The sequence below is a fragment of the Ahaetulla prasina genome, chromosome 5 (assembly GCF_028640845.1).
Source record: "Ahaetulla prasina isolate Xishuangbanna chromosome 5, ASM2864084v1, whole genome shotgun sequence".
Taxonomy (NCBI): Eukaryota; Metazoa; Chordata; class Lepidosauria; order Squamata; family Colubridae; genus Ahaetulla; species Ahaetulla prasina.
Window position 1 is genome coordinate 136,153,461 of NC_080543.1, and position 19,100 is coordinate 136,172,560.

The 19,100-nt window shown below is 46.4% G+C and overlaps 1 protein-coding gene across 1 annotated transcript in view; it reads left to right on the forward strand.

The window, feature by feature from the left end:
* The first annotated feature begins 7,726 nt into the window (after nt 1–7,726).
* DGKH (diacylglycerol kinase eta) overlaps nt 7,727–19,100 on the forward strand; it is a 130,680-nt gene continuing 119,306 nt past the window's right edge. The window contains exon 1 of the mRNA XM_058185182.1: nt 7,727–8,166. Coding sequence (XP_058041165.1) covers nt 7,975–8,166 — 192 coding nt within the window. The 5' untranslated portion in view covers nt 7,727–7,974. The remainder of the gene's footprint in view (nt 8,167–19,100) is intronic.

Sequence of the window (19,100 nt, forward strand, 5' to 3'; positions counted from 1 at the left end):
ATTAGCCGACTCTTTTTCTTGGCCATCCGGCCTTATTAATTTTGGAACTTTCCTGCTGCTTCCCTCGGGGACCTGATGGCGTCGCTGGAACTCTGGGACCTCAGCTAAGTCTTGCGCCTCCCGGGTCATTGTCAGCTGTGGATTCAAAGTGGTATTTCTTCATTTTTCCAATGCTGAGCAAATACAATCCTCGCAGCTGTTAATACATGCAATATTAAATATACACTTTATCATTTTTTTCTGATATTATACCTACCCTGTTTCTCCCAAAATATGACATCCCCTGATAATAAGCCCAATCGGGCTTTTGAGCGCAATAAGGCCAAGCGCTTATTTCAGGGTTCAAAAACAGATAAGGCAGGGTCTTATTTTCGGGGAAACACGGTAATAAAAAAAGATTTGCAGACCTTCTGACCAGCAAAGTCAACGGGGAAATCCAGATTCACTTCACAACCATATGACTCACTTATCAACCACAGTGATTCACTTAGCAACAGTGGCAAGAAGCAGTCGTTAAATGGGGCAAAACTCACTTAACAAATGTTTCACTTAAGAACAGAAAATTTGTCCGTGGGGGATGCTGCAACGGTTGTGTGAAAAACTCTCATGTCACTTTTTTCAGTCCCGTTGTAACTTCAAAGAGTTGCTAAATGAATTCTTGTTAAATCTAGGACAGTGATGGTGGTGAACCGATGGTACATGTGCCAGAGGTGGCCCTCGGAGCCCTCTCAGTGGGCACGCACACCTTCGCCCCAGCCCAGCTCCATCGCGTTTCTCTCACAAGGAGGGAGAGAGATAAGGAGGGAGGGAGGGAAAGAGAGAGAGGGAGGGGAAGAGAGAGAGAAAGAGAGAGGGAGGAAAAGAGAAAGTGGGAGGGAAAGACAGAGAGAGAGGGAGGGAGGGAAAGAGAGAGAGAAAGAGAGAGGGAGGGAAAGAGAGAGAAAGAGACAGGGAGGGAGGGAGGGAAAGAGAAAAAGAGAGACAGAAAGAGAGAGGGAGGGAGGGGAAGAGAGAGAGAAAGAGAGAGGGAGGAAAAGAGAAAGAGGGAGGGAAAGACAGAGAGAGAGAGGGAGGGAAAGACAGAGAGGGAGAGGGAGAGGAAGAGAGGGAGTGAGGGGAAGAGAGAGAAAGAGAGAGGGAGGGAAAGAGGGAAAGAGAAAGAATGAGGGGAAGAAAGAGAAAGAGAGGGAGGGAGGGAAAGAGAGACAGAAAGAGAGGGAGGGAAAGACAGAGGGAGGGAAAGAGAGAGGGAGGGAAAGACAGAGAGAGAGAATGAGAGAGGGAGGGAGAGAGAGAGAGTGAGAGGAAGAGAGAGAAAGAGAGGGAGGGAGGGAAAGAGAGAGAGAGAAAGAGAGAGAGAAAGAGACAGGGAGGGAAAGAGAGAAATGATATTACAAAAGTTTTTCTTTTTTATTGTTGCTACACATAATATTTCAAAAGCAGGGGGAAAATGAAAGGGCGTATAAGTGCATTTATCACATTTTTCTTAGAACAATTAGCTGAACTCTGCCTTGTTTATCATTATTTTAGGTTGTAAAACCTCATTATTCAGGTTAAATTGCTGTGTTGGCACTTTGCGATAAACAGGAGGGTTTTGGGTTGCAGTTTGGGCCCTCGGTCTCTCAAAGGTTCTTCTCCATCACTGGTCTAGGGGCACCTTCACCTTGGCCCGCTCTCTTTTCCGCCAAGTTCTCAAGATGTTGCCTCCAACATTTCCCCCCCCAGTTCCTGGAAAGCATTTTCTAACAGCCGTCCGGGGTTCAAGAAGTGTTTCCCCTTTTTCCTGGCTCTGCCCAAAGGCAGCTGTAGCTACAACCCTTCACAATCTGTTCGACTTCGTTGTGTAGGAACACAGGAAATAAAAAAATGGGAAGAGCATCAGGGAAGGAGACCGTCAACCTCATGCCAATAGGATTTCCTGCCAGCTCAGGATGGGAAAGGACAGTTCCAACGCGTGGCGTCTTCAGCCCTTCGCGTGGGTTGGGCAGCAGATGGAACATTACAACGAGCGCAACTTCAGGTCCTCCTAGAATTAGAACGGTTCGGTTAATGACCATTGGTAGTCGGCACTGAAAAAAGTGACTTACGATGGCGCGGGAAAAAGCGGGGCAGGAAAAAGTGGCTTGTGACCCTTTTTCACACTTTATTTATTTATTTTATTTATTTATAATTTAATTTTTATACCGCCCTTCTCCCGGAGGACTCAGGGCGGTTTACAGCCATATTAAAAACCAACACAAAGTACAAACAACAAATTTAAAAGCAAAATTAAAAACCAAATTTACAACAGGCCGAATCAAACTAAAACGGTCATAGACCGACATAAAACCCATTAAAATTTCCATTTAAAATTTCACTTAGGCCAGTCCCGCACGGTGAAATAATAAGGTCTTAAGTTCGCGTTTGAAGGTCCGGAGGTCGGAGAGTTGGTGCAACCCCGGAGGCACTCATTCCAAAGGGCAGGTGCCGCCACAGAGAAGGCTTTCCCCCTGGGGGCCGCCAACCGGCATTGTTTGGTCGACGGCACCCTGAGAAGGCCCATCCTGTGGGAGTGCACAGATCGATGGGAGGCTATCGGTGGCAGAAGGCGGTCTCGTAAATAGCCCGGTCCTAAGCCATGGAGCGCTTTAAAGGTGATAACCAGCACCTTGAATTGCACCTGGAAGGCTACCGGCAGCCAGTGCAGGCCACACAGGATAGGTGTTATATGGGAGCAACGCGGTGCTCCCTCTATCACCCGCAAAGCAGCATTCTGGACTAGCTGGAGCCTCCTGGTGCTCTTCAAGGGGAGCCCCGTGTAGAGAGCATTGCAATGGTCCAGGCGGGAAGTGATGAGGGCGTGAGTGACCGTGCATAAGGAGTCCCGGTCTAGGAAGGGACACAACTGGGGAATCAGGCGAACCTGATAAAATGCTCCCCTGGCGACGGCCGTCAGATGTTCCTCTAAGGACAGCCAGTCATCCAGGAGAACGCCCAAGTTGCGCACCCTCCCCCTGGGGGCCCATAATTCACCCCCAACAGTCAGCGATGGCGTAAGCTGACTGTGCCGGGACGCCGGCATCCACAGCCATTCTGTCTTGGAGGGGTTGAGCTGGAGCCTATTCTTCCCCATCCAGACTCGCACGGCTTCAAGACACCGGGACATCACCTCGATGGCTTCGTTGGGGTGGCTCGGGGTGGAGATGTACAGCTGAGTATCATCAGCGTACAGATGGCACTCCACCCCAAAACCACAGATAACCTCACCCAGCGGCTTCATATAGATGTTGACTTATGACCATTGCAACCTCCTCGTGGTCAAAAACTGGACTCTTGGCCACTGACTCATATTGATGATGGTCGCAGCGTCCCGGGAGGGGGTGTGGGAAGAATCAAGCAATCCCCTTTTGCGAGCTTCTGACAAGCCAAGTCTGTGGGGACCCAGAACAAGCATGTGACTGTTGCAGGGACTCGCTTAAGAACTGCGGCAAGGAAAGTCATAAAACGGGGCGAAACTCCCTCAAGAATCTCTCCTCGCTTAGCCACCGAAATTGTGGGCTCAGTGGCGGTTGTACATCGAGGACTCCCTGTACATTAAAATAAGAGTTATAATAATGAAGATTGTTGTGGGGGGGACTTCCTTCATTTGGACCGGAGCACAAACATATTTTGGCAACGGGTTTTCTCCTAGGGTTAGGTCCAGGGTGGGCTGCTGGGGGTTTGCAGGGGTTCAGGAGAATCCCTAAGATTCTGTGCAGTTCAGAGAACCCCCAAATCCCACTCCTGGCTGGCCCCGCCCACTCTGCCCCTCCCAGGAGTCCCCATGCAGCCCGTTTTGGATGCAGGTAAGTGCAGGGCACACACGAAGTCAGAGAGAACAAAAAATGGGCCTACCAGAAGTTCAGGAAGGCTGGAAACAGGCCTGTTTCTGGCTTCCAGAGGGCCTTCAGAGCCTGGGGAGGCCGTTTTTGCCCTCCCGGAGGCTCAAGAAAAGCCTCCAGAGCCCAGGGAGGGTAAAAATGCCTCCCCCACTGTGGTGCAGGAGGCCGAAGAGGCTACGGCCACCCAACAACCAGGCAGAGAACTTGCTAAAATTTTTGAAGCCCATCCCTGGGTTAGGTCCTCGTGGAGTAGAGAAAACCCCCGAACTGGTCAATGTGCCAGTCCTTTGTAAACCCTCCCCATCTCTTTGTCTCCCCATCTCTTTGTCTCACGGCCCAAGAAGAGGGCCGTGAAAATATTTACAGACCCCTCGCATCCTGGACATAAACTGTTTCAACTCCTACCCTCAAAACGACGCTATAGAGCACTGCACACCAGAACAACTAGACACAAGAACAGTTTTTTCCCGAAGGCCATCACTCTGCTAAACAAATAATTCCATCAACACTGTCAAACTATTTACTGAATCTGCACTACTATTAATCGTTTCATAGTTCCCATCACCAATCTCTTTCCACTTATGACTGTATGACTGTAACTTGTTGCTGGCAATCCTTATGATTTATATTGATATATTGATCATCAATTGTGTTGTAAATGTTGTACCTTGATGAACGTCCTTGTGACGTCTCGTCTGGACTACTGCAATGCTCTCTACATGGGGCTCCCCTTGAGGGGCATCCGGAGGCTACAGTTAGTCCAGAATGCAGCTGCGCGGGTGATTGAGGGAGCCCCTCGTGGCTCCCGAGTGACACCTATCCTGCGCCGGCTGCACTGGCTACCTGTGGCCTTCCGGGTGCGCTTCAAGGTGTTGGTGAATGTCTTTAAAGCGCTCCATGGCATAGGGCCGGGATACTTACGGGACCGCCTGCTGCTACCGAATACCTCTCACCGACCCGTGCGCTCTCACAGAGAGGGGCTCCTCAGGGTGCCGTCGGCGCGACAGTGTCGTCTGGCGACGCCCAGGGGAAGGGCCTTCTCTGTGGGGGCTCCCGCCCTCTGGAACGAACTCCCCCCAGGACTTCGTCAACTTCCGGACCTCCGAACCTTTCGCCGCGAGCTTAAAACCTACTTATTCATCTGCGCTGGACTGGGTTAGTGTTTTAATGGGTTTTAATGGGTTTTTAGCTCTAAATTTTAATCCTGGCCAATTTTAATAAGTTTTTTAATTGTATTTTAATTTGTATTTATAGTATTGTATTTTTACCTGGCTGTGAACCGCCCTGAGTCCTTCGGGAGAAGGGCGGTATACAAATTTAAATAATAAATAAATAATAAATAAATAAACGTATCTTTTCTTTTATGTACACTGAGAGCATTTGCACCAAGACAAATTCCTTGTGTGTCCAATCACACGTGGCCAATAAAATTCTATTCTATTCTATTCTATTTCTCTCTTTTTCGTTGCTGGGATAGTCACAGCATCGTCTGTCTTTTCTTGGGGCAATGTGCAATGCACAACGATGCAGTGTGCAGGCATGTTCTCCATCCCTAGCTAGAAGATCTCTAGCAAGGTTTTACACCTGGGCAGGAAAAACCAAAAGTACAAGTCCAGATGAGGCGAAACTTGGCTCAAGAACAGTCACTGTGAGAGGGATCTTGGACTCCTAGTAGGCGATCACTTAAATGTGAGCCAGTCGTGTGCGGCAGCAGCCGAAAAAGCTAATACAATCCTTGGTTGTATAAACAGAGGCACAGAATCAAAATCACGTGAAGTATTATGAGCCAGCCGTGTGCAGCAGCTGCTAAAAAAGCCAACATAGTTCTGGGCTGCATAAACAGAGGGATAGAATCAAGATCACGTGAAGTGTTAGTGCCACTTTATAATGCCTTGGTAAGGCCACACTTGGAATATTGCATCCAGTTTTGGTTGCCGCGATGTAAAAAAGATGTTGAGACTCTAGAAAGAGTGCAGAGAAGAGCAACAAAGAGGATTAGGGGACTGGAGGCTAAAACATATGAAGAACGATTGCAGGAACTGGGTATGTCTAGTTTAATGAAAAGAAGGACTAGGGGAGACATGATAGCAGTCTTCCAATATCTCAGGGGCTGCCACAAAGAAGAGGGAGTTGGGCTGTTCTCCAAAGCACCTGAGGGTAGAACAAGAAGCAATGGGTGGAAACTGATCAAGGAGAGAAGCAACTTAGAACTAAGGAGAAATTTCCTGACAGTTAAAACAATTAATCAGTGGAACAACTTGCCTGCAGAAGTTGTGAATGCTCCAACACTGGAAATTTTTAAGAAAATGTTGGATAACCATTTGTCTGAAATGGAATAGGGTTTCCTACCTGGGCAGGGGGTTGGACTAGAAGGCCTCCAAAGTCCCTTCCAACTCTGTTGTTATGTTATGTTATGTTATGTTATGTTATGTTATGTTATGTTATGTTATGTTATGTTATGTTATGTTATGTTATGTTATGTTATGTTATGTTATGTTATATTATATTATATTATATTATATTATATTATATTATATTATATTATATTATATTATATTATATTATATTATATTATATTATATTATATTATATTATATTATATTATATTATATTATATTATATTATATCAGTACCGCTTTATAAAGTAAAGCCAAAGCTGGAATACTTGCATCCAGTTTTGGTCACCACATTACAAAATAGATGTTGAGACTTTGGAAAAAGTGCAGAGAAGAGCAACTGAGATGATCAAAGGCCTGGAGACTAAAACAGATAAAGAACAGTTGCAGGATTTGGGTATGGCTAGTCTAGAGAAAAGAAGGACTAGGAGGGACATGATAACAGTGGTCCAGTATTTAAGAGGATTCCACAAAGAGGAGGGGAGGGGGGTTCAACTTATTTTCCAAAACACCCGAAGGCAGGACAAGAATCGAGGGATGGAAACTAATCCAGGAGAGAAGCAACCTGGAATTAAGGAGAAACTTCCTAAGGGTGAGAACAATTAACCAGTGGAACAATTTGCCTCCAGAAGTTGTGGGTGGGCCAACACTGGAGGTTTTTAAGAAGAGATCGGAGAGCCACTTATCCGAAAACGGTAGAGGGTCTCCCATTCCAGACAAGTGGCTGTCCAATCTCTTCTTAAAAACCTTGAGAAGACCTCTAAAGTCCCTTCCAGCTCTATTCGGATTGATTGAAGACAGCCCCCAGCTTCCCCAGAAGCCCTTCTGCCAGATGTTCAATGGGGGGGGGGGTTATCTCTCTTTCTTGTCCCCGTCCCCCCAATCCAGCGAGCTCCGAGCGCACATCAGCCCTTCTTTGCGCACCGTCCTCCTTCCCTCTCCGTTCCCGGGTCCCCCTGCGCAGTCCCGGGGCGCGCTACCCAGCCAGGTCCCTCCCTCCCTCACGTGCACCCCCGACCCCCGCCCGGGTTTCTTGCAAAGCCCCCCACCCCACCCACTTGCAGCCCGCTCCTTTCCTCCCCACTCCGCCACTTGCTCGCCTCCTGCGCCTCCGGCTTTGCGCGGCTTCCCCGAGAGAGGCGGCGACGGCTGCGGAAGCCGGCAGAGGCGGTCGCTGTAGCCGAGGCGGGGCCGGCTTGGAGTCTGGCGGCTGCGGCCGCTCCTCCTCGGCTTTGATCCCCGCCACCGCCTCCATCTCCGCCCAGGGAAGAGCAAAGAGGAGGAGGAGGAAGAGGAGGAGGAGGAAGAAGAAAAAGAAAGAGGGGGAGGAGGAGGAGGAAAAGGAGGAAGGAAGAAGGAGGAGGAGGAGAAGAAAAAAGAGAGAGAGGAGGAGGAGAAAAAAGAGGAGGAGGAGGAAGGAGGAGGAGAGGAGGAGAAGAAAGAGAGGGAGGAGGAGGAGGAAGGAGGAGGAGAAAAAAAGAGAGACGAGGAGGAGGAGAAAAAAGAGAAAGAGGAGGAAGGAGAAGGAGAGGAGGAGGAGAAGAAAGAGAGGGAGGAGGAAGAAAGAGGAGGAGAAAAAGAGGAGGAGGAGGAGGCGGCAAGAAGCAGGGAGCGGCTGTTACGCCCGTCGGACTCCGCCGCCCTCGCGCGCCTGCCCCGCTTTCCGTGCCCGGGCTGGGTCTCTTGGGCTCGGCCGGCCGGCCGGAGGCGGAGGGAAGATGGCCGGGGCCGAGGCGGGGCCGAACGCCGCCGGGCTCCGGGAACAGCCGCCGGGGGATCCCGGGGGCGCCGTGGTGCTTCCAGCCCCCCATGCCACCCAGGGCGAAGAGTCGTCGGACAGCGAAGGGGAGCCCGAAGGACCGCAGAAACTCATCCGCAAAGTCTCCACCTCGGGCCAGATCCGGAGCAAGGTGGGCGCGCCCCGGGACCGGAGGGGAAGAGGGGAGGGGGTCCCGGAGCCCGACAGAGGGATGGGGAGGCAGAGAGGGGACCCCGGGACTGGCTGCGCTCCTGCCTCGGAGGGAAGCCGGGAGCTGAGCGCAGCGGCGCCTGGTTGCTTTGGGTGGCCGCCTCTCCTCCCTGCCTGTCCGGTTGCGCACAGCTGGAGGAGTCCCAGCCGCCTCCTTCCCTTCTCTTTCCTCCCCAGCCGGGCCGCGTCCGGGAGACAGAGACAGCGGTGGCGGGGGGGGGGGGCTTGGGAGGCGGCATCCCGGGTCTGCCTGTCTCCGCTTCCTGCCCTTTTTGCCTCCGGAGCTCTGGCTCGCCCGGCGGAGAAAGCTTTGGAGAAAGCCCGGCGCGCTCCAGATGTGCTGCGCTTCAATTAGAACAGAGCTGCTGGAAAGGAGCTTCGAGGGCTACTAATCCAGCCCCCCCCCCCGCTGCTCAAGCAGGAGACCCTCGTACCAATTGAGACAAGGGATTGTCCAGGCTCTTCTTAAAAGCCTCCGGTTATGGAGCACCCCCCCCCAACTTCTGAAGGCAAGGTATACGGAATAACAGAGTTAGAAGGGACCTTGAAGGTCTTCTAGACCAATCCCCTGCTCAAGCAGGAGAATCTATACCATTCCAGACAAGTGACTGTCAAGTTTCTTCTTAAAAGCCTCCAGTGATGACTTCTGGTGGCAAGCTGTTCCACTGGTTAATTGTCCTCCCTGTTAGGAAGTTTCTTCTTAATTCCAGGTTGCTTTTCACCTGTGATTCGTTTCCATCTGTTGCTTCTTGTCCTGCCTTCTGGTGCTTTGGAGAATAGGTTGACCCCTCCTCTTTGTGGCAGCCCCTCAAATACTGGAAGACTGCTGTCAGGTCCCCCTTAAGTCCTTCTGTTCTCTAGACTAGCCGAACCCGATTCCTGCAACTTTTCTTCTTACGTTTTAATCTCTAGCCTAGGCTTTTAATCATCTGGGAGAACTCCAGAAGAAATATAGAGAAAAGGCAGCTGGAAGTTTGCACAGAGGTTTCCCTTGAGTTGGATCGGGATGGGGGGGGGCATGGAATGGGGGGGGGGTGTCCTCCCAGGTCAAAGGGTTTTTCTCAAAGCACCTTAAAAGTGCAGCTGGGATTGAAGAAGCTTCTTGGGTGACTTAAGTTTTTGCCTTTTGCGAAAAACACCTTTGGGACAACCATGACCTGGATAATGGAGAATCTCCATAGACGCATCCCTGGAAGGGATCCAGTCACGGTAGCCCAAGGAAGCGGGAGGCAGCCGCGCCATTTGTGGGCGACGTGGGAGTCTACTTCCACCTTTCCATTCTGCCGGTGTGGTACGTTTCTTGGCTAAAAGCCACCCTCCCTTCCTTCATGGCCGCGACGATGACCCCGTGGCTGAGTTCCCGTGACCTCTTAACCGGCGGCTCAACCCGCCTCCAAAAGGCTGGGATGGAAACCAAGGAAATGGCAGGGGCTGGCCTGGCCTAAGGCTGAGCGACCGGCAAACACCAAAGATGATTTGGTGACAGAAAGACAGATGAATATATCTGCTGAATTATAACTCCGCATTGGTGATAGGAAGGGCATCCGGCCAGTAAACACTCAGTTCCATTCAGTTGCCCAGACTCCACCACGCAAGGGATTATGGGGTCATTAAAAGAGATAGATAGATAGATAGATAGATAGATAGATAGATAGATAGATAGATTGATTGATTCGGGCGAACTGGTTGTTAAATTGCTGGCTGGCCCCGCCCCTCTCTGCCCCGCCTTTTCCAGGAGTTTCCATGTGCCCCGTTTTGGCTCCTAGGTAAGTGCAGGGAGACCTACTAGGCCCAAAACGGGGCACAGGGGGAGGCAGTGGCCCCCTGCAGCATGTTTTTGCTGCCAGAGTGGTGCAGGAGGCTGGGGGCTGCCTGTCACACCTCCTGGCCACGCCCACCACGACCACGCCCAGGTGATCATTAGGGCAGAGAACCTGCTATTAAATTATTTGAATCCCACCACTGGATGGATGGATGGATAGATAATAGATGATAGATAGATAGATAGATAGATAGATAGATAGATAGATAGATAGATAGATAGTCCTCGAGTTACAACTACAATTGAACCCAACATTTAGGCTGCTAATGAAACATTCGTTAGGTGAGTTCGACCCAATTTATGACTTTTCTAGCCACCGTGGTTAAGTGAACCATTGCATTTGTTAAGTTAGAGACACGGTTGGTAAATGAATCTGGCTTCCCCCATTGATATTGTTGCAAAAGGGGATCACGTGACCCTGGGACACTGCCACTGTCATAAGTATGAGTCGGCTGCCAAAATCCCTTCCAAATGTTATTCTGTAATTCTTTTAATCTATGGAATGGCTTGCCACCAGAAGTTGTGAGCGCTCCATCACTGGAGGATTTTAAGAAGAGACCTGACAGGCATTTGTCTGAACTGGTAGAGGGTCTCCTGCTTGAGGAGGGGGCTGGACTAGAAGACCTCAGAGGTCCCTTCCAAATATTATTCTGTAATTCTTTTAATCAGTGGAACAGCTTGCCACTAGAAGTTGTGGGTGCCCCATCACTGGAGGTTTTTAAGAAGAGACTGGACAGTCCCTTGTCTGAAATGGTAGGGGGTCTCCTGCTTGAGGAGGGGGCTGGACTAGAAGACCTCCGAGGTCCCTTCCAGCTCTATTCTGATAATAATAACGACAGTCAAATTCCTTGCCTGTTAAGGACGGATGGCTTGTTTTAATGCGAAGGTAATCCTCGACTTGCTACCATTACGACCATTCAGACTTACAACAGCGCTGAAAAAAAGGACCCATTATTGTTTTTCACACTTACGACTACCACAGAATCGCTGTGGTCACTGGATCCAAATTTGGGCGCTTGGCAACCAGCATATATTTATGAGCGTTTCAGGGTCCTGGGCTCATGTGGTCCCTATCTGAGACCTTCCCAGCCGGCTTCCAACAAGCAACAGTCCAGAGGGAAATCCAGATCTGCTTAACGACCACAAGATTCACTTAACAACGCCAGGGATTTGGTTAACAATTGTGCCAAAAAAGGACTGTCTAATGCAGGGGTCTCCAAACTTGGCAACTTTAAGCCTGGCGGACTTCAACTCCCAGAGTTCCTGGCTGGGGAATTCTGGGAGTTGAAGTCCGCCAGGCTTAAAGCGGCCAAGATTGGAGAGCCGTGATCTAATGGGATAGAACTGACTTCACCACCACAGATGGAAATTCTGATCCCGGTTTTGGTCGTAAGTCAAGGATCCCTTATTATTGCAATTGTTTCTCAAGCCATAGTTTGCTCAGCTACGATTGTCCCAAAGATACTTTTTCAGAAGGCAACTGAACTTCCTTGTTTTTTTTCTTTTGAAGACATTTTGCTTTTCATCCAAGAAGCTTCTTCAGCTCTGACTGGCTGGTGTGGAATGGAAGGATTTCTATTCCTTGCAGACAGTTGGTCATTTGCATCCTTTTAGAGGGTCCTTGAGGCCACTTGGAGGTTCATCTGTGTCCTCCAGGTCACCTGAGTGGTGCAAACGGTTCTTGTAGCCTGCAATTTTTCCTCTGGAAATCCATTCCTACTCCCACACCATTCCAAGGGGGTTCATCTTGTATATTGTATAATGTATATTGTATAGCTAAAAGTCTGTAGAGATTCTCGGTCATCCAGGTCATGGTTTGAAGACGTTTCACTTCTCACCATAGAAGCTTCTTCGGTTCTTCTTCTTCAGAACTGAAGAAGCTACTTGGATGAGAAGCAAAACGTTTTCAAAGGAATCTCCATGGAGATTCTCCATCATCCAGGTCATGGTGGTCCTAAAAGGTGCTTTTTCAGGAAGCAACTGGACTTCTGGTGTGTTTTTTTTCTTTTGAAGACTACGATTGTTGTGGGACAAACTGAGCCCAATTCCTGGCTTTTACATCAAATCCAAGTCTTAATGGCAGGATGGTCCTACTTTTGACGAAGAAGACCCCACGATCTGATAAAATTTAAAATGGAGAAAACTGTGGAATATTGGCCTTATGCTTGCGAGGTGGGTTCTCTCCACACCGAGCTTTTAAATATGGCTCATCTTTGGAACGGATGTTTTTTTTGTTTGTTGTTGTTGTTGTTGTACGGATGGCTGGATTCAGAGCAGGACCAGAATTTGATATTTGCTTTCCGTTAAGTCTTGCATGGAAGAATTGAGGACTTACAATGTCAGTTTCTGAGAACAGTTTGTTCCCTGGCAGTGCTTTGAAATTCTCCATGGAAGGAAGGAGATAGAAAATTTTAAGGCCGGGAATCAGTAGGAGAAATCTCTCTGACATTTATTTATTTTTTAAAATTCTTTTTCATATTTTCTATTTTTTTTCCTCTGTGGTGTTTTTATGGTCTTCTGAGCCGCCGTGAGTTGCCGTGCGTGTGTAGGTGCTGATATAAATTTTCCAAATAGATAAATAAATGTGGCTGCAGGTATCCGTGCTGAATTGAAGCCGAACTGTCATTGCCACATTTTCTTCTGGTGTAAAAAGTGGCGAGATAGAGAATATTCCTTGACTTCCAACCATTCTTTCAGTGACTGTTCGAAGTTACAACGGCGCTGAACAAAGTGATTTTATGATGGTTTCTCACACTTACGACGGTTGCCGCATTCCCATGGTCACGGGATAAAAATCCACACATCTGGCACACTGACTCGTATTTATGACAGTTGCAATATCCCAGGGGTCTTGAGGTCATCTTTTGCGACCATCGGACGATCAAAGTCCATGGCGAAGCCGAATTCACTTAACAAATGTGTCACTAACTAGACTGCAGTAATTCACTTAACGATTGTCACGTAAACTGGGGCAAAACTCACTTAACAGCTGTCTCCCTTAGTAACGGAAAGGTACGGCTCAATTGTGGGTTGTAAGTCGAGGAGTCCCTGTGTTGAGAACAACGTATTCTGTTGGTAGTTGCTCACTGTGAGTAGGGATTGGAAGGAGTGTGCAATTTATTTACCTGTATACGGCCCACCAACATGTAGTGGTAAGTGACCTCCTGTCTCCTGTCTATACTGTATTTTTAAAAAATATTATTATTTAAAGAAAATAGTAGGAAAATAAGGGGGAGAGAGAAGGGAAATGTGTAAGGAAACATTGGAAAAGAAAGAAAAGGCATTGACGTTTGACTCCCTTTGGTGCAGTAAAGTAAGATAATAGCATCAAACCTCAACTTTTTACTTTTGCATAGAATAGAATAGAATAGAATAGAATAGAATAGAATAGAATAGAATAGAATAGAATAGTATCCTTTACTGGCCAAGTGTGATTGGACACACAAGGAATTTGTCTTGGTGCATATGCTCTCAGTGTACATTTTTTAAATTTTATTTGAATTTATATCCTGCCCTTCTCCGAAGATTCAGGGTGGCTTCCATTGTGTAAGGCAATAGTCTCATCCTATTTGTATATTTATATACAAAGTCAACTTATTGCCCCCCCAACAATCTGGGTCCTCATTTTACCTACCTTATAAAGGATGGAAGGCTGAGTCAACCTGGGGCCTGGTGGGACTCGAGCCTGCAGTAATTGTAATTGCAGGCAGCTGTGTGTTAATAACAGGCTGCATTAACCTGGTGAGCCACTTCCCAGCCCCATTTAAAAGAAAAAATACATTCGTCAAGAACCATAAGGTACAACACTTAATGATAGTCATAGGGAAAGAGTCAATATAAAACTTAAGGATACCAGCAACAAGGTTACAATCATACAGTCATAAGTGGAAGGAGATGGGTGATGGGAACGATGAGAAGATTAATAGTAGTGCAGATTTAGTAAATAGTTTGACAGTGTTGAGGGAATTATTTGTTTAGCAGAGTGATGGCCTTTGGGGAAAAACTGTTCTTGTGTCTAGTTGTTCTGGTGTGCGGTGCTCTGTAACGTCGTTTTGAGGGTAGGAGTTGAAACAGTTTATGTCCAGGATGCGAGGGGTCTGTAAATACTTTCACAGCCCTCTTTTTGACTCAAGCAGTCTACAGGTCCTCAATGGAAGGCAGGTTGGTAGCCATTGTTTTTTCTTATAATAGTATAAACTAGCAATTTCTATAATAACAAACATACCTCATTAATCAAACCCAAAATCAAAGTTTCATTTCCCGCCCTCCACCTTGAGCACAAAGTCCAGAAGGGGTTTCCAAACAGAAACAAAATTAATTGTGTGTTTTTAAAAAATCTTTAATCAAAGCAGTCAATTTAGCCAACTCTGCTAACTCCATCTATTTTTGAAGCCATTTGTCCACAGGTGGCATTTAGCCAGTTCGTACCGGTTCAGACGAACCGGTAGCAGAGATTGTGGGCAGTGATGGGATTCAAATAATTTAACAACCGGTTCTCTGCCCTAATGATTTCTTCCAACAATCAGTTCAACAAACTGCTCAGAAAGTTAACAACCGGTTCTCTGCCCTAATGATTTCTTCCAACAATCAGTTCAACAAACTGCTCAGAAAGTTAACAACCGGTTCTCCCGAAGTGGTGCGAACTGGCTGAATCCTACCACTGATTGTGGGTGGGAGTGGCCCACCCTCCCGCCCTCCCACCCCAGTTTTATGCCAGCCTATTTAGGCACGGTTTTGAGGCCGAGCACATGTGTGGGAGGTGTGCGCATGAACAAAGCCTATGCCCGGAAGGCCAGGAGCATGCACGGAAAGTGCGCATGTGCAGCGAAGTAGTGGTAACAAAACGTGAATCCCCCCCCCGCTGCATTCGTCCATTGTGGGAATCAAACCAGCCTTCCATTCAGGTCTATAATTTGGTATCTTATCCATCTTTCTGGCTAATTTACCAATGAATTGCCATCATGAATATTCCTAGATCTAGCGTTTATGAAATGAATTCTTTATATGAACGGCAAGCACGATGGGAAAGGAGTTCTGTATTTGAAGACTGGACATTAGCCAAAAGGATGGTGAAAGGTGAGGGCATCCATTTGTGTAGCTTCTTCACGGTTGTCTCTACGACCCATTCTAAAAACGATATTCAAAATTCACAGCTGCCAAACACCTTTATTTGGGCCAAACTGAATGCTACCGAGGGGGTATTCCGGTTTTCAAATTCTCCAGAATTTTTTGTTTTGTTTTCAAGGGTGTAATAAACAAAACAATTTTCTTTTTATAATAATAATAATAATAATAATAATAATAATAATAATAATAATAATAATAATAATAATAATAATATCAGAGTTGGAAGGAACCTTGGAGGACTTCTAGTCCAACCCCCTGCCCAGGCAAGAAACCCTACACCATTTCAGACAGATGGTTATCCAATCTCTTTTTAAAAACTTCCAGTGTTGGAGCATTTACGACTTCTGCAGGCAAGTTGTTCCACTGATTAATTGTTCTAAATGTCAGGAAATTTCTCCTTAGTTCTAGATTGCTTCTCTCCTTGATTAGTTTCCATCCATTGCTTCTTGTCTGCCCTCAGGTGCTTTTAAATTGGCCAGAGGCTTCAGCCATTGCAATCTGCAGCTGGGAGCCAAGTTTGAGATAGAATGTAGAGCAGGGGTGAAATTCATTTTTTTTTACTACCGGTTCTGTGAGCGTGGCTTGGTGGGCGTGGCAGGGGAAGGATACTGCAAAATCTCCATTCCCTCCCCACTCCAGGAGAAGGATACTGCAAAATCCCCATTCCCTCCCCACTCCTGGAGGAAGGATATTGCAAAATCTCCATTCCCACCCCACTCGGGGACCAGCCAGAGGTGGTATTTGCCGGTTCTCCGAACTACTCAAAATTTCTCAGAACCTGCTGGATTTCACTCCTGGTGTAGAGACTGGGAAAAAAAATCTACAAATTGTAAGATTTTCGAGGTCAGTTTATACCTTGCTTTTGGGAGGTGGCAAAAATTGGTCCTTGGCAGCTTTGTAATTATAAAAATCACAAAGATGTAATTATATATAAAAAAATGACAGTCTCTATAAGCTTTTGCCGCTGGCGGTTCAGATCAGCACTTTTGCCTCCGTAATTTAGCCAAAGTTTGGCTGTAGTGGTTAAAGAACTAAGCTAGAAACTGGGCGATTGTGAGTTCTAGTTTTGCCTTAGGCATGAAGCTTACTAGATGAGAATGGGTTGATCACCCACTTTCAGCCCAAGAAGAACATACATACATATAAGTCAAGGCAGTCACCAGGAATTAACACTCACTCAAAGCATCAAATCTATGTTAGTTTCTGGTGCACTATTGGTGTCAAGAAAAAAAGACGGTAGGATTTCTCCCCCCACCCTCTTCCCATGGAAAAGGATGTCTGCATTTCCCTCGGATGAGCTACTGATGTGAATTCTTTGACAGGTAAAAGAGCCATTCATTTCTTTCTGCAGATGTTTTGTTCCGTATCTTTCAGGAGCGACGCAGAAAATGCAGAAAGACAATTAGGTCAAAACTAGTGAGCAAGAATAGGATAGGAAGGAATAGAATGGAATGGAATGGCATAGACTAGAATAGGAATAAGAATAGAATAGAATAGAATAGAATAGAATAGAATAGAATAGAAAATATGGAATGGAATGGAAAAGAAAATATGGAATGGGATAGGATAGGATAGGATAGGATAGAATAGAATAGAATAGAATAGAATAGAATGGGGTAGGGTAGGGTAGGGTAGAATAGGATAAGATAGGATAGAATAGAGTAGGGTAGGGTAGAATAGAATAGAATAGAATAGAATAGAATAGAGTAGAGTAGGGTAGGGTAGGGTAGGGTAGAATAGAATAGAATAGGAATAAGAATAGAATAGAATAGAATAGAATAGAATAGAATAGAATAGAATAGAATAGAATAGAAGGAATGGGATGGGATGGGATGGGATGGGATGGGATGGGATGGGATGGGATGGAATGGAATAGAATAGAATAATATAAAATAGAATAGAGAATAGAATAGAATATATGGAATAGAATAGAATATATGGAATGGAATAGAATAGAATAAAAATATACTATAGAAGAGGAGAAGAGGAGAGAATAGAATAAAATAGGATAGGAATAGGAATAGGATAGGGGAGGAATAGGAATAGGATAGGGGAGAATAGAGAATGGAATGGAACAGAACGGAACAGAACAGAACAGAACAGAAAAAGACCTTGGAGGTCTACTCCAGTCTGTTCTTAAAAACCTCCAGTGATGAAACATCCACAACTTCTGGTGGCAAGCTGTTCCACTGGTTAAATTTTCCTCATTGTTAGGAAGTTTCTCCTTAATTCCAGGTTGCTTCTCTCCTTGATAGGTTTCCATCCATTGTTTCTTGTCCTGCCTTCAGGCGCTTTGGAAAATAAACTGACCCCCCTCTTCTTTGTGGCAGCCCCTCAAATACTGTAATATTGCTATCATGTCCCCCCTAGTCCTTCTTTTCTCTAGACTGGCCATATCCAAATCCTGCAGCCGTTCTTCATATGTTTTAGTCTCCAGGCCTTTGATCCTCTTAGTTGCTCTTCTCTGAACTTGTTCCAAAGTCTCAACATTTTTTTTTTGTAGTATGGTGTCCAAAATTGGTTGCAGTATTCCAGGTTTTATAAAGTGGTAATAATAAAAATAAACTGTCTTTAAACTAAGTCTAGGCATCGAGGCTTTACCGACACAATTAAATTCTAAGTCAGGCCTGGAGTTACTAATCACAAAAAGATTTTCATTTAAATGATCACGCGAGGAATTTGAAAACAAAGCAGCAGAAGACAGAATCAATAAAGCTTTTAAAAGATAATAGATACCAACCGCGATAATCAGCGGGGTGTTTGTTGGCCAGATTGGAGTAGTTTATAAATACTGCTCCGTAAGTCAATCATAAAACGAAACCACCAAGTTTAGCAAGAGATTTTTGTTTTGTTCTGAAAGTGGTTGCCTGAGATCAAGGAAAGGGGAAATCGGCGTCGCTTTCATGTCTGACAAGTTCCTATCGCAAACAGATTTTGCTGGCTACTGTTAGAAACGGATCACAATAGCAAAAGCTGTGCTTCAGAAGAATAAATGATAACAGTAACGCAGATAATTTATTCCGGTGGCATATGAAAATCGGATAAAATAATCAGCGCATGCTGACATTCACTGGAACAAAAGGTTTAGGGATTCGGTGTCCCTTTTCAATTTCTTTCAGTTTATGCAGTATTCCGGTATTTGAAGGGCTGCCACAAAGAAGGGGCTTATTTTTCGACGCATCAGAAGGCACGACAAGGAAGAATGGTTGGAAATTAACCAAGGAGAGGAGCAATTTAGAACTAAGGAACGATTTACTGACAGTGAGAACAATTAACCAGTGGAACAGCTTGCCACCAGAAGTTGTGAATGTTCCAACGCTGGAGTTTTTAAGAAGAGACTGGACAGCCACTTGTCTGAAATGGAATAGGGTCCACTGACTGAGCAGGGGGTTGGACTAGAAGACCTCCAAGGTCCCTTGCAGGTCTATTCTGATTCTTTTTTTATTTGACGGAGACGTATTTCTCTAAAGTTGCCATTGACTCGGTGCACCTCAGAAGCAGTAGGATGCAAAAAAAAAAAAATATTTTTGCTTTGTTGTTAGTTGCGAAATCGTGTCTGACCCATCGCGACCCCATGGACAACGTTCCTCCAGGCCTTCCTATCCTCTACCATCCTCTGGAGTCCATTTAAGCTCACGCCGACTGCTTCAGTGACTCCATCCAGCCACCTCGTTCTCTGTCGTCCCCTTCTTCTTTTGCCCTCAGTCTTTCCCAGCATTAGGCTCTTCTCCAGGGAGTCCTTCCTTCTCATTATTTCTGCTACCAGATATCAAAAAGCCTCTTCTTTGATCTCGCAATTCGGTGCAGGTAGTCCTCGACTTACAAGTTGTTTGTTTAGTGGTTGTTTGAAGTCACGACAACACTGAAAAAAGGCTCTTAGGACCATTTTTCACACTTATGACTATTGTAGCATCCCCATGGCCACG